The 16,541-nt window shown below is 41.4% G+C and overlaps 1 protein-coding gene across 3 annotated transcripts in view; it reads left to right on the top strand.

Moving 5' to 3' along the window:
* FGD5 (FYVE, RhoGEF and PH domain containing 5) overlaps positions 1-16,541 on the top strand; it is a 154,780-nt gene that overhangs the window by 9,725 nt on the left and 128,514 nt on the right. For all 3 annotated transcript variants that reach the window (XM_074957599.1, XM_074957598.1, XM_074957600.1), the window contains exon 2: positions 4,784-7,790. In XM_074957599.1, coding sequence (XP_074813700.1) covers positions 4,784-7,790 — 3,007 coding nt within the window. The remainder of the gene's footprint in view (positions 1-4,783; positions 7,791-16,541) is intronic.

The following is a 16,541-nucleotide window of genomic DNA, read 5'->3' as shown; positions in this document are numbered from 1 at the left end:
TATTTCTCTTCAAATCCACTGAGGCAAGATGTCTCCTTCAATGTGTGTGCTTTGTGCTTGGCCTGGAATGTCTAGCTCCTTCAGAACAACTGGGCACACAGCTGACTGCTACCTTTTGAGCCGCAGACATCTCAAATGAAAACTAAGGAGGTAGAGGACCGAAGGAAAGGTCTCAGGAACAGCTGAGAGGCAGAGAAGTTGTCTCTCTCTTGTTTTTTGAGCTGTCATCTCTCACTCTGCACCCAAGTCCCCAGCCCAGCTAATGATGGAGGAGCAATCAAGGTGAACAGTGATTTCCTCTGTCTGCTGGTGGACCTTCAACATGCTGGGATTCTCCAGAGACCGTTTGATTTGTGGAAAGAAAAAGTTCTCTGGCAGTATTAATGGAATCACTGGTGTTGCAGATTCCTAAAGTGAACAAAATGATCACCATTTAGCTGAAATAATCCAGTCAGTGGATTTTTATTTTTACAGACTCATTTAAAGATACCACTTGCCAGTTGCAGAACATGTTGATTTAATTCATTTCTGGAGCTTGAAGAGGTAAGCACCAGCAGGATGCTATACTCTGACTACTAAGCAGAGGAGCATCTCTGAAGCAGCTACTGAAGACAAAGATGGAAATAACAGAAGCCCAACTCCCTTTGTCCTCAGAACAACTGTCTGATTTGGTATTAAGGAATCTTCATAGAGATTGGACACTGGAAGCTACAGATACTACAGTAAATTATCTGATAAGGATGTGCTCATATTGTCATTTTACCTTTGACTGCACAGGTTTTTTGCTACATGTGATATTTCTAGAGCTAACATATATGTTATCAGAGCATTGTTATACATTTAGCTGCACTTTGTGGCATGTTAAAAGTACATGAAATGCCCAACATTGATAGTTAAGTGAGATTAGACTTTCTTTCTTTCCTTCTTAGCATCCAGTGACTGTACTCTTCTTCCCTTATCGTGCGTGGTTTTAGTGGTCAGTGCCTTTGCAACTTGCTCAACTGAAGCAAGGATAAATGTGTTGAATGACCTCCAATAGTTGCCCATGCAGAATGCAGGGGTTCCTCATCTTCCTTTTACTCAACCATCAGAGACCTTGCCCCTTACATTTGCATTTTCCCCAATTAAAAGCCAATGTAAAGAGCTGCCAGAAGAAGCTATTTGCATTGTACAAGTTTGATTAATCCTACAAGATTCAGGATCTATGCTACATATTCCTGGGTGCCATCTATTGGCACCTTATCTATTAACTATTTACCTATATACAGTTATAGAGCACTCCTGTAACATCCATCCAGTTCATCTTAAAGTAGCCAGAACTACTGGCAGTCTAGACCCTGCTGCTGTATACATGACTTCTAGATAGGATTTCTCCTCTATCTTCCTGATCAGGAGATATGTGTCTGATGACCTTCAGCAGCAGCAGTTTTGTTTGAACAGGGTTTCCTCCTTGGGAAATAGGAAACTAGATAGGACACATCATTAGATAATGTACTGTAATAATTTTTCATTGGCTTCTGTGAGATTGGGATGGATGATCTAATGAACAAATTTATTCTAATTTTAATTTCTATGAGGCATATTCTGAAATCCTTTGCTCAGTTTTAACTCAGTTCTTAAATCCCACTGGCTTCAAGATGTGGCTTTATGATTCTGTGAAGATTGTTTTCTGAGTAAAACAAAGAATGCAAATCTACAGCATCAACCCGCATATTAGAAGCAATTGCAGCAAGGGTAGGAATTTCAGAAAAACCCTCCAGTCATGTCTCTGAAAATCCAATAAGCCAAATATACCTTTTAGCCAATAACAATGTTTACTTATGTGTCTCAGCATTTTCATTTATTTATTTTAAGAAACAGAAACTTGGTTGCAGACATTGGGGAGCAGTGCCATATAAAATCTTACTTGTGAGCAAAATATTATTTTGTTGAATGGAGTTATCAGTGTATTCTGAGTTAGTAAATCATACAACTTTTGATTGAAAATGGGGTACCAGGGAGGCTATGGGATAAGGAGCCTTTCCGTTCCAGGCTGTTGGGTCAAATCCAGGCCAGGATGGTTGTGAGGTAAAGTTGTCACCATCTGTTGGCTATTCAGTGGCCCAGGTTGGGGTCTCAAGTCCAGTAGCAGGGGGCAGGTATGTCTACATCACGGGGATGATCACCACCACCACCACACCTGGCACATATTGACCACCTTATTTGCTGTCACAGGGGAGCAGTGTGAATGGGAACAGATGCTCTCCTACCCTCTCCCTCATTGAGGTGGCTCCTCCATTACAGAAATGAGGCATCTTGCCAGGACTATATAGCAACTTTCACTAATGCTCTCCATGCTGAACCTGTTCCAGGGATGAACAGGGCATCTGTAAAAAGAAAAGGAGTACTTGTGGCACCTTAGAGACTAACAAATTAATTAGAGCATAAGCTTTCGTGAGCTACAGCTCACTTCATCTGTAAATCTCTGGCTTGTGTTCCTGACATGTCCACATACTGGCATTAATGATGTATCTGCTGTTCATTAACAGACTTGAACCACCATCCTTGAGTCACTTTATTCTGGTGCTTATCTAGATGACCAGCATAGTTAAATGCAGACCTAGAGAGTGCAAGAAACTGAAATTTCACCTCAGAAGACTGCAGTATGAGTGATACACTGTAGAAAACTTCCCAAATCACATAGCTTGCCACAAATTGTATCAAAGAGACCTAATGCTTTGTAGCCCACATAGGTCATTAACACTAATATAGAAAAAGTCTTGGTGAATCCAAAACATTGCAGGATAATATTCGACAATTTTAATATTGCAGCCCTGCAGTTTTGCTTCTGAATATCTTTGGGTTTGGTGGGAATCCCAATAGAAAGATAATTTTAATCAGGATGGTTTTCTTGGCTCTGATTAAGGTGTTTCAAAATAATGCTTTTAACATTCTAAAAATCATCACCAAAAGATTGCATTTGTTAAAACTTCTTTTGTCACAAAATGTTGCAAGTGTCCATGAAATGCTTGAGGTGCAGGGTGTTACGAAACTGCAATTCATTGCTAACTTGCTGGGCAGTTCCACAAGGGACGGCAGCTTTAAGCTCTGGTGCTAGGAAAAGGAATCAGGCAGCTGCTAGTTACACTGGCCATGAACCCTGGCATGGTCAATGGCACCCATCTGGGGGCTCTGATACACAATTTCAGGCCCCACCCAAAAACAGACTGGAGGTTGCAGACACCCTGAACTGCTCCAACCCCTCTCTGAATAAACTTTCTGTTACCAAGGATACATGGGTATATGCTGGGATGAATACAGCCTAACACTGGGCTTTTAAAGTACCAATAGGACCTTAGTACTGGACAAATGTTCCCCCCAGATAAGGAACTAGTAAATTTAATTGTTTGAGAAAGGTGATTGGACAGCACATATGAATGGTGATGAGATATTCAGCCTTTCATCTCAACCTCACTGCTTCATGCCTTGCCCAGGTCATCTGATGGCTATTCTGTGGCCTGCGTGACCTGAACTGAGGGTCTGTCTAGTTTGTAGTGGATGAGTCTCTGCATCACAAAACTCACCACAAATTGGCATTAAATGGCTCTCTTGTTGGCAGTGTACCACCTGAGGGCTGAATGTACATGGATAATTAAATACCACCTCACCCTATAGGTGGGTGGCCAGGAAAGCCCAGGTTGACATAATGGAGTCAATGTTGGTGGGGTGGAAAAAGCTTGCAGTCTCCTATGCTCTTCTTCAGCTAAAACATGGCCTTCAGCTTCCAGGGTCATCCATGTTCAACTTTTAGGAGTACCAAAATGTACTTTAAATAAAAGAGAATTGCTTGCCAAGTGGGATTGTCATTTACATTGTTGTTGTGTCTTCTGAACAGTGAAGCAACTGAAGAAGTTATACATTTTGAAAACTGAACTTAAGTTGACACCAATTACCTCTCCTCATTTAGGGTACAAGGATTTCATTCAGTGTGTTGTAGCTCAGCTACATAATTAATGTAAAGACTTAACCAAGCCTTCAGAAATTCTTTTCGCCCTGGGTGAATAAATTAGTTGACCAGCAAGTAACATATCATTGAGTTTTTCATTATCAGTCACCATAGTAAAGGTGGGAGAATAGATTTTGTGCTTTGGGCTGGTAAACATTCATGTCAGTTTTACAAGTCTGAATTAACCATTTAAATTGCTGGCAGAACAAACTGAGTGTTGGATTTGTTTTGCAGTCTACAATACAGATTAAAACATTGCTACAAATTGCTTGCACTGCATTTTTATGGATTAAAACTAGAACTGGTCAAAATTTTTCTGTTGAAAGACTGTTTTATGATGGAACTGGGTGTTCCAATAAAGATTTGTAAGTGTCTTCTTTCCACTGAAACGTTTCATTTTTAATTGAAAATCTGAACATAAAAAACTGAAAACATTTGGTCAAAACCCCAAAATTTCATTTTGGAAATATTGAAACATTGTTTCAACATTTCTGATTGAAATGAAAAATTTTGACATTCCTTTATTGATAGGTTTCTGTTTGGCTCAGTCTGATATTAAACTGTGTCCTCCTGAGTGGCCACAGTGCTTCATGGGAGTTGTAGTTCAGTGCTTCCTGCCACCATTCTCCTCTATGGACCAGCTGCACTACAATTCTAGTCAAAATTACTATAAACAAATTGCAGTGGATTCTCTGGTGGCTTCCCTGCCACTATATTTCTATTAAACCAGTGAATAGATATTTGTTGAAACCAGGATGGCAAACTGCTAATATGGCTTTTTTGTTGTTTCTTTTCCAGACTTCACAAAACCACCACTAGCACCAAAACCAAAGATTATCAGTCATCTTTCTTCCGTGGCTGTCTCCAAATTTCCTCCTTCATTGTCAAGGCCTGATATTCTTCATAATCCAAACTCTATGTCTAGGGGTCCAAAACCACCCATTGCTCCCAAGCCAAAACTCTCAGCTGACACCGAGGGGAGATCCAGTGTTTATACCAACAATAACTTAAATAAATTCACAAATGGAAAACTGATATGTCCTGATGGAGAGCTGTATGAAGGAAATCAATGCAACATTGAGTGCTTAGAATCTGAGGCTGGTGATGAATACATTGTAGTTCCTGAAGCTGAGCTGACTGATAAAGACTATGATGACTTTGAACATGCGCATGACCAGTGTTTAGAGTCACCACCAGAGAATGAGGTCTTAGAAACTCCAGAAGCATCAGGGGAGGTAGAGGATCACAGCATAGCTGATGAAGAGGAGATCTGTAATCCAGAAATAACTGAAGCCAAGGACAATGACTCTTCAGATGCTGTGGAACATGTGGAACCGGAGTCAGATGGATCAACAGAAATGAGAGACTGTGACAGGTCTGAAGCACTTAGTCAAGTGTCTTTAGGAGCCCCTGAAGTAGAAGATGTTGCTTCTAAGAATATGGATGAAGAAATGGACTGTGTAGATGATCCCAAAAACTATTTCATAGGTGAGGCTGAGGAAACGTTTAATAACCTCGATCTGGTAAAGGACAATAATGAGTATAACCTGGAAAACTGTAAGATTTTGAATGGAGATGAGGACTTGACGGGCAATATCTGTGAAGACATTATTCTAACACATTTACCTGTAGATGATGAGCCAACACCAGAAGAGAATGATGAACTGCCCCAAACTTTAGAAGATGAGCTATCAAATGATGACACAGAAGTGAGTCCAGCAAATAATGGTGACCTGGATGATAATGCAGAGTTTGTATTGAGTACAGAAACGGAATTAGTAAATTATGATTGTGCAAATGCCGTTGATGTTGATGAAGAAGAAACAGACATTGGGTTAGGACTGAAAGAAAATGAACCTGATGCAGAAGAGGATTTGGGAGGTTCCATCAATGAAGCTGCAGCTGAAGAAGAGGAAGTAGGTCCAGATAGCGACAAAGAAACAAATGTGGAAAGGGAAGACTATATAGATGATGGGTACCAAACCATTGAGATGAAGAGTGAGGAGGAAACATCAGAGACAACATGTGAGGCTAGAGAAGACTCTGAAAAAGAGGAAGAAGTGGTGAAGGCAGAGAATATAGATGATAGTTGTCAAATTGTTCCTTTTGAGAGTGAATGCAATGAAGAGGTCATTGACTCACCCCAAGAAAACTTAGATGAGAATTTGCGACTGGAAAGGACTTTGAGTAATGATAGCCAGCTCTCTAGCCCTCAAACTGTTAGTGAGCCAGAGCTGGAAGTGGAATCTAAACCAAATGTGTTTGTTGAAGATTGTGGTGACAATGAGTGTGTCTTGGGAGAATCTGAATCAGATGAGCAAGTGTTTGAAGGCAACAAGGTCAGTCATAGTAGCTTTGAAGAAAGCTCCCCAAATCCATCCGAACAAGCATCAATTGAGGATAAATACCATACAGCGGAAGAATTAGCTAGATGTGATCACAGTAAATTTAAAGCAGACTGTGCTAGTGAACATGAGTCTAGTGAGTATTTAGCAGTCCCTGAAGCAGTTGTTGTACCTGAGGAAGGAGAAACAACCAGTGATTCTCTAGATGATCCTTATGTGATGCCCTCAGAGAATGCAATCCCTCATGTTAGAGAAGTGGTGCAGACTGAATTAGAAGATATTCCATGTGATTACAGCATAAGAGAAGAACTAATTGTAGACACTGAAAACAACCTGCTATCCATTGATCGAAAAAGTATGGTCACTAGAACAAGGTCACTCTCTGGGAAAGTGCCTGGCTATGTGCCAGAAACTGTTCCAGAAGAAACTGGACCAGAAACGGATGTACAGTCCTCAAATGATGATTCTATGACTGAATATTTAACCAATAACTTAGTGCCATTGGAAGGAAAACCAATGGAAATCAATAGGGCCTTACCAGCCACATCAAGACGCTTTATTTTATACCCACGGTCTTACTCGGTAGAAGGGAGAGATATGCCAGTCTCTGTTTACAGAGAAACCGATGGCTCTATATTGGATGACACTAGAATAAAGAGGACAGAAGACAACCTCTCTTTGCCCTGTGTAATTGGTTCTTCAGGTAGCTTTTCGCAGAGGAATCACCTTTCATCAAGTGGTGTGTCCACCCCATCCTCAGTTGTTGATATACCACCTCCTTTTGAACTAGCCTGTATCACCAAAAAGCCAATCACTAAAAGTTCCCCCTCACTTTTAATAGAGAATGAATCTCCTGATAAGTACACTAAGAAAAAGAAATCATCTTTTAAGAGGTTCCTCACCCTAAAATTCAAGAAGAAGACAGAAAATAAGGTCCATGTGGATGTTAATGTTTCCTCTTCAAGGTCCTCTTCAGAGTCTAGCTATCACGGGCCTTCTAGGATTATGGAACTGGACAGAAGGAGCTTGAGTAGTTCACCTCAGCTAAAGTCCCATCCTGGGAAGCTGCGAGCTTCTGAGTCTCCCTCTACTGTTCTTTTCTACAAGGATGGTAAAAGAAAAGGGACACCCAAAACCTTTAGCAGGAGTGTGTCAAGAGTGGAGTCCTTTGAGGATCGATCCAGACCTCCTTTCATGCCACTCCCCTTAACTAAACCTAGGTCTATTTCGTTCCCTAATGCTGATACTTCTGACTATGAGAACATTCCAGCTGTGAGCTCTGATTATGAAAATATACAAATTCCGCCTCGAAGACCAACTAGAGCAGGAACTTTTACAGAATTTTTTGAAGATCCCAGTAGGGCATTGTCTGCTGCTAATGAGAATGATGGCTATGTGGATATGAGCAGCTTCACAGCCTTTGAGAACAAGCAGCAAACCACAGACCAGGAAACAGAAAGGTACTGTAGTAAATTATTATGTAAGACCTGCTAGCCTTGACCAATCAAGACTTCCTCTGTTAGGTGTCATAGGCAGATCCTCCGTTTTGCTTGGCTTATTCTCCTTGTTCAGGCAATGCTTTCAAGAAAGAGTTTGGAAGAATACAAGATAAATCATTATCAGTGAAAAGAGACTAAATTAAGATGTATTGAAACTCTTTTTGTAAACACATACTAACAAACCCAGTGGAATTGGATGATCATATCTGGGTAGAGGACATAAGTCAAACAAAGTGCATTTAAAAATAATCATTTTACTCTGGTGGACCTATTTTTTTTATGAGCAATATTTCTGAGTTCTTGTTTGAATGGAATTTATTACAGATACAAACTATCTTACTGGGTCCTGGAATCTCAGCTTTCATTTCATCATTCTTGCCAATTCCCATATGCAACATTGTGTACTTAATTTATCCTTCAAAGTACAGCAATTAAATATGGACCAAAAAATGCCAAGCAAACCAGGACCTAATCTGAACAGTCTATTAATTTATTAAATTGCTTAAAAATCTTTCATTATGGAGTTTTGGCAGCTTCTGACTTCTGAATGAATTACATAAATGGTTTTTCTGAAACTGCATGTGTTGCATTTTGTGATTTTTCAGCTTCGCTTTAACTATGTGTTCTGGTGCAACTCTATTTGGGACCGCCCGTCTTCTCCTTGATATGCCACTATAACCTCCCTATTTCATTTTATAATTATATTATAGCTTGAAGCCAATGGGGTGAGACTAGTGTAAAGGAGAAGGGAATTTAGCCCACTGCTTCCAGTTAGAACAGGTAACAGGGAAACAAAGGAAAGGCAACTGAATGAAAAATCTGGGGTGAGTTACATGAATGAAAGTCTTCCAGCCACATTTTAAATGTATCTTTTGTTCTTTCCCACCTGAGCTGTTTCACACTCATGTTTCACTTTTTCATGAAATGTGTGTTTTCAAATATCCTCCTCCCATGCATTTTGCATAGGGCAGGAAATCAAAATATTAACTGCTTGGGGAAGCTCACATTAGTCAGATCTCACTAATGATCCGCTGTCATTTTCCTTTCAGCAGCTCTGTTTCCATTGAGAAAACTCACATTTGCTTTGAAACTGGGCCATTTGTTTGTATCAGAGACATACCACCCATTTTGGGTTGTTCTTTAAGGTAAAAATATTGAACTATGTAAATTGTTATGACTTAGACATATGGGGAAAAGCCAATCAGAACTGGTTCAAGGAAGTCTCGAGGTCAAGGTTTGAACATGGTATTTCAGGTTGTTTGTTGTGTATGCTGTTTCTGCTGCTAAGGGAAAAATGAAAATTGGGCATTCCTAAATAATCCCTTTCTTGGTAGAAGGCTGTTTGGGGAGCAGAGATGTGCATGTTACTAACAAGTTTTTATTGAGCTTCATTCATGTATTCAGTGCTGTACAAAAGAGAAAAAGTCCATGCACAAAATGGATTATCAAAATGGATAAATAATATAGTTCTGTTCTAATCCAGGGCATTATGTAACTGAATAGTCTAATCTCAAAATAGGGTAATTGTACATAGTGTGTGTGTGTGTACATATATATATGTATATATATATATATAATTAGTACACACACACACACACACAGTGTCTGTGTCTGTGTGTGTGTACTAACTTATATATATATACACACACGTGTGTATATATATAGTTAGTATATTTATTGTTAAAATGGTGCTTCTTAAAATGGACTTCAGGGGCCCTAACTTTAGAGTATGGAATCATAGGAGAAGTAACCCTGCCACAGACAGCCTCATGACGATATTAACTTAAAATTCCTGGCCTACTTTTATTATGATGCTTTTTTTACTCATCTGAGACCCTGACTGCTTTGAAACAGCACATATGTAACACATATGGCACCTCACTATATTCACCTAGTGTTGGTAGCTAGCATCTGTCTGTATATTGGTGAAGGGCTACATAGTTGATGAATGAACCAGCGCAAATCTTCATTAAAGTTTCAATGAATAGAATTTGAAAAGGATATAGAATTATAATGATCCAGAAACCACCACGTTCTGAATGCTTGTGATTGGGTGGGGGGCACTGAAACTGACAGATGAGAAGATTCACTTTTTAATTTTCATACGTAAAAGAAAAGCCATATGGAGTAGATTTAAACCAATAATTTTTAATTAAATGCAATCAAATTTCTAGAAAGAGCTCAATAATGCAAGTCTGCTAGAAATACATCTTATCTTACAATTACCATTGCGAGGCTAGTGTTTGCAATATTGTCCCCTGATGGGCAGTTACTGTAGATCCCCCAAATTTAGCTATGTGGTATGCATAATTAAAATCCGATTCAGAAATGCAACAATAAAGATGGTCATTAGCAGGCTGCGCTGTGGGGAAAAGAGTTAGCCGTATGTGGAACCAGCCTTTAGGCCCCTCAAAACCCCTTAACCATGAACCCTTCCTGATTTGGGCAGCCAAGAAATGTAAATTTCAGCTTTCACTTAATTGTTTAGAAAGGAAGACTCTATCCCTTTTCTTTTGCAGAGATGGCCCTGAAAATGTAAATGGATGTAAAACGACTGCTAGCATTGAAAGGAACAAACAGCTGGGCTCCACATCTGCAGTAGGAAGCTGCTCTGGCCTAAGCATCCCCTTGCCACTTACACACACATTTTGGGCTAGATCACTGATGCTAATAGAGCTATGCCTATTTACAACTAGCTGAAGATAGGGCCTGTTAAGGAAAACGAATTAATTACATTTGGGGTGTCTCTCAAAGAACCATTTCATTTGCCCTTCCCAGAACCCTTAGTCCGCCTACACCATGTGGCGTGATAATGGTCAAAAAGAAGCTGTTATTTTGGGGAAGGGAAACAGGCGCAGCAAACACTTGTTTCATAGGCTGTCTCTGGTCACAAAACTTCAGGAGAAATAGAAGGGCGCCTTTTCCACAGTTTTTAGAGTGATGGCAGGAAAATGATGCAGTTAAGCATCTGCCAGAACTGCATTTCCATCATAACCTTCCTGTTACCTTGGTTTATCACTTGGCTCCAAGAAATTTGCTAGGCCCTTCTGCTTCTCTGCTCAAAAAGTTAGAGGGAAGCAAAAGGAAGATAGCAGCAGCCCCACACAGTGTGCTCTCACCTGGGAGTTCAGACTTCCTGGGAGGGGAGGAGCTGGGAAGACACTCCTGTCCCTCCTGGGCATTGTCCACCCAAAAGTCCACAGGGTTCCCATCCACAATGGTGATCCATTCTGCACACAGTGAGCCATAGTCAGAGGACTCAGGGTAGCCAGCAGCAGGGACTATATGGGATGGGAGTCCTGATGTTGTGGTGCTAAGTGGTCCAAGGAGTGATGTGGAGACCCTGTGCCTCTGTGCAGATGGCCCAAGGCCCACGGCATTTCCCAGTAGGTCTCACAATATATGAGGGTTTAGAAGGTCAAGCACCAATCCTCTGATGGGACAGTTTGGAATAAAGTCCAGGTTTCCTTTCCACAGATGTCTTCATGGAAGTGGACAGTCTGGTCATTCATTTGCTCAGCTAGTGGCACGTGAGCTGTAGCTCACGAAAGCTTCTGCTCAAATAACTTTGTTAGTCTCTAAGGTGCCACAAGTCCTCCTGTTCTTATTCCTCTCTCAGTGAACATATGCATCCCTCTCACATACATGGTGTCGGGAGCCCACAGAGTTTGAGCCTGGGAGTAAATCTATCTACAGGTCTTTAGGAGAAAGATGGGGCCACAGGATGGCTTACATGAATAAGGCAAGTGGGATTTGGCCTTTGATTTGCCTGATCCAGACTGGGCATTTGCTCAGTGATCAGCGAGCAACATGGCTGAGCTAAAATCTGAAACATTTAAACTGGATACGATATTTAACGTTGCCAAAGCACCCACAGCCCATGTGCAGTCACTGCCTGGTAAAGAAATTTCACATGGATTTTCCCCACAAATACTGACTGCACATACATGCTGTACTTGTGCCACAATAAGTACAGATACAAGGGCTCTGTCAGCTCAAGTAGATCCAAAAATCTAAAATGTATAAAGTGCCAGATTCCAGAGTTCCATGCTAGGTAGTGCTGTTAAGATCTACCCAGCACTTAAATTACATTAAAAAAACCAGATCTAACGTTACATTGGAACAATTAGTTTTAACAGCTAAAAAGAACATGTAGTTTTTCATTTCCTCAACACTTGTTCACTTCCGTGGGAGATTCCCCCGACACACACATGCTTTTTTTTTTTTTAATTATAAAGTGAATTTAGTGGCGGTGACAGGTACAGGACTGATAGCCCTGCAGAGTTAAGTCCTCTAGCAAGAGACATAGGACACAATGGGCAGTGGAAAGGCACATATGCCCCACTCCACCAGGCTAGGAATAGGGATCAACAATGGGGTGAGAGAGTACTTTAATCTCCAGAATATGTTTATTCCTCTGCCTTCATGATGAATCTACCAAAAGAGGGTCTAACCAACTAGTGCCACTAGTGATGGTGGCTTTGTGGTACAGACACTTGCCGCTAGGAAGTGGACTGAAACCATCATCTCCATTTCACATAGGTCACCAAAGAGCTATCAAATGGTACAAACAAACGGTTAGTCACTGCTGTCTGGGGGAAGATTCAAACCCACGAGCTAGGGGTGATAGGCTCCAGATCTCATTGGTGAGGCCCCAAACCATCCTATCACCTTTTTCCCCTTTCCCTTTTGAAAGGAACACTAAAAAGGCTCAAAGAAAAGTCACTCAAAAATATACTTAGAAGGTGAAATTCACTCCATTGAAGAGGGCCTGGTTAACAGCCTGTGTACCTTAAAATGCATTTAAAATAGGGGAGATTAAAAAAAAGCCACGGTGGTGAATTTCACCCAAGCATTCAGCGTTCAAAACCTAGTTTTGACCAGTAATCGGGAAGCTGTATCCTCAGCTCTCCGTGTTGTTCCTTGAAATTGCCAGCACATATGTTATATAAGATAAAAATCACTCTCACTTCGGAGACTGAGTACGATGTCCAAGTGCAGTATGCTAAGGCTAAAGTGCAGGTAGAGAGATAATACATGCCATGGATGTTCCAGTGTGAGTGATGTACATTTTGAAACAGCCAAACCAAGGAAAGGATGATCAGTGTTTGTGTATTCAAATGGAGCAAGAAACATACTGGAATTTTATAGATCATTTGCCTAATAATAAATACAGTGAATCACTATTGTTGATATAGCAAAGAGGTGCACCATATGTTAATGTAGGTAACACACGAGATAGCTTGTAAACAGAATGTTTTTAGAAAACATTTCAAAGGGACACTGTTGAGGCTGCCAGGCCAAAAATGTGCCATGCCTGCAACTAGAGAGATGAGGGATAGATGTGCGGACTCTGGGAGGCAGCCATGAAAGTAACTGGAATGGGCATCTCAATGCTTTTATTCACACTTTTACTATCAGCTCTTTATCTGATACACAGCCACGCCTCCAATTCAGCTCTACTCTCTGCAATTATCGTTAATCACATTTATTACGGCAGTGCCTCAGGGCCAGCCAAAAATGAGGCTCCATTGAGCAAGGCACTGTACATAAGAACATACGAACGGCCATACTGGGTTAGACCAAAGGTCCATTTAGCCCAGTATCCTGTCTGCTGACAGTGACCAATACCAGGAGTCCCAGAGGGAATGAACAGAACAGGTAATCACCAAGTGATCCACCCCCTGTTGCCCATTCCCAGCTTCTGGCAAACAGAGGCTAGGGATACCATCCCTGTCCATCCTGGCTAATAGCCATTGATGGACCTATCCTCCATGAATTTATCTAATTCTTTTTTTAACCCTGTTATAGTCTTGGCCTTCACAACATCCTTTGGCAAGTTGACTGTGTGTTGTGTGAAAAAATACTTCCTTTTGTTTGTTTGAAATCTGCAGTCTATTAGTTTCATTTGATGCCCCCTAGTTCTTGTGTTATGTACAACCATAGTAGACAGTCCCTGCCCCCAAAGAGCTTATAACATAAACTGACAAGACAGACACAGGCTGGGGGGAAAGGTAGAACTCACAAGCACAGTGAACAATGTGGTAGCAGCAAATGTCATGTTAACTCCACAGGGTTGTGGGTTTGGATGGGTTACTTATGAAGATTTCAGCTAAAAGGGAAGGGAAAGGAAAGGAGGGGAGGGGAGGAGGGCAGAAGAGAATAAGAGGGGCAGATGAGGAGTGAACTGTCAACTTGGACTAGTCATATACTAAAAGTTAGACAAGTACATTGCCTAACTGGAGCCTCAGTAAAATCCAAGTACGGATGAGAATTTTGCCTGGTGATCAGAGCAGGAGGGTCCCGCAAGAGGAAACCTTCAGTGTATACCAGTACACATGCCCCTTTGAATATGCAGCACCGTGCTTTGGTTTGTTACTATACGGCTGTTGAAATCCAGCAAAGAGTAGGCCACTTGCGTAAAAAAGCAAGTAAAGTGGAGCTAGACGCAGGGTCACTGGATTTTTTTTTTAATTAATCTAATAAAGCAGATTTACAGCTGTAATTTTGTCACTTTCTTCTCTTTCTTTTTTCATTAGCAACACATTTGAAACAAATTCATTTAACTTTTAAGATAGATCAAAACCCCTTAACACAGATTTAACCCCCAAGCATGATAGACTAATGCTTTTGGATACATGCACCACATCTATAATACGCATGCTCTTTCCTCATTACTGGCATCTGAAATTTTGTCTATTTGGCAGCCTACTGCTTGTACATTCAGGCTGTTGGGCAAGTAAATGTAGCTCCAACAGTGGCCCATAAACAGCTTTCTTCCCTAGAAAAAGGGACAATAGCTGTTTACAGGCGTGAGGTCTGTTTTACTGCTTTTGTGAACAGATACAGTTCAGTTGAACTTCTTCCAAGAATATAACAGAACTGGAAAAGGTTTCCATGGAGTGTAGTTTGGAAATGTTGGAAAGCTCCTTTTTATGATTTGTAGGTTAAAGATCCCTCATATTTAAACACTGTGGGGAAAAATTCTGATCTTAGTATAAATCCACTCAGACAGCATTGATTTCAGTGGAGTTTACATCAGCATCCTGAGATCAGAATCTGTCCGTGTTTCTTCAGAAAGAAGCGCTCTCTTCTGATTATAGACAAAAGCACATTTTTGCTTTAAAAATATAACTGCGTTTTAGTCTTTAAACATTTTTGTCTTTCAATAACGTTTTAAGAAGATAGGACTTCCACTCCTGTGCTTTCTGGCCAACCCACTAATGCTTGGGCCACCTCCTCCTCTGCTGCATTTGTTTTAACTGATTGGATTTGTACTAGCAGGTGGATGGGTTTGTAAAAGCTGGCCTAAACTAGTGGGTGGGGAAGCAGAGTGGTTACACACTGCAAAGCAGCAGATATTCCGTCTGGCTGCACTATGTAGCCCTAGAGGTCACTAACTTCAGAGGCGATGGCTCTAAACAAGTTGTTATTAAAGGTGAATGTGGAGAGGAAGGCAAAAGGTCTCTACTACAGAGGCAATTGTTAATAACTGAGATTGTATCATGGGGAAAATGGAATGGCTTGCAACCACAGATTTGTTGTTTTAAAAGATTAATCACGCTGATCCTTCCTTGCGCATACAGGGTAAAGATGTTAATCAAATAGGTTTAGGGGGGATTTTTCGCCCATGGTTCAGTTACAGGAGCGGAGGCTATCTGTTAGCATTAAGTGAGCGTATCTTGGGTTCTCCTAACGGTTGCCTTGTGCATGAATATCCCACATCCATACGGTCTTTCTTTTCTTATTACAAGGTGCAAACACAGAGTCGCTGCCCTAAAGAATTGACAGCATAAACAGACAAGATAGACAGAGGACAGGAGGAGAAAGAGAGGAGCAGTGATCTGCCCAAGGCCACATACAGCCAGTCCATGGCCCAGCTGGGACTTGAACCCCAGCCTCTGTATTTTAAAATGGAATTAGTGCTGGTGACAGGTGCAGGATTGGTAGCCCTGGAGAACGAAGCCCTGAGCTATAGAACAAGGGAACATAACCTATCTACTAGACCACCGTGCCTCCTCTTAGGTATGCTTTTGCCAGATACTGCTATTGTCCTGGATGTAGTGCACAAATTAATTTTAAGGTCAAAATCCTGGATCCCAGCACCAAGCCTCGTGTCTGGGCTGTTTCATGGGGGTGGAAAGGAAAAAAGCCTTTCCCCTCTATGACAGCACCACTGATGTCCAGCCACCACTACTGCCAGGTGATCCCACACCAAGGGGAGAATAGCTAGTGGATCTATACAGCTGTGCATTCACTGGCACCAGCCACCCTCACCCCCACTGCACCCCGGTGCGGTGCAGTGCAAGAATTCTCCAGGGAACAGTGCTCTGTGGTGCACAAAGGGTGTGGGCTACCCAAGGCCAGCCTGGCTCCTGTCGCCAGCTTTCTGCAACAGTTTCCCTGAGCTCTCTGTGACTCTGGAGGAAGGGCAGGATTTGGCCCAACAGAAATGATCACTAGTTGGTAATGTATTGCTGACCACAGAGGATCAAGTCAGGGTAGGCTCCTCAGTAAATTAGAGGAAGGACTAAGCAGGTAATGCAATAGTCTAGCATTTGAAGGCGGCTTGTATGTGATTAGCAGAAGGAGAAAGTCCCATCAGCCACAGATGACTCGAGGGATCAATTCTGACCCAACAAAGAAGGGTGTGGCTGTGCAACATGCTGCCGTTTCCCACCTCATACTTAGATTGTTAGCTCTTTAGGCTAT

The sequence above is a fragment of the Natator depressus genome, chromosome 7 (assembly GCF_965152275.1).
Source record: "Natator depressus isolate rNatDep1 chromosome 7, rNatDep2.hap1, whole genome shotgun sequence".
NCBI lineage: Eukaryota > Metazoa > Chordata > Testudines > Cheloniidae > Natator > Natator depressus.
The sequence above is the reverse complement of the archived record's forward strand: the minus strand, read 5'-3'. Positions and strand labels throughout refer to the sequence as shown.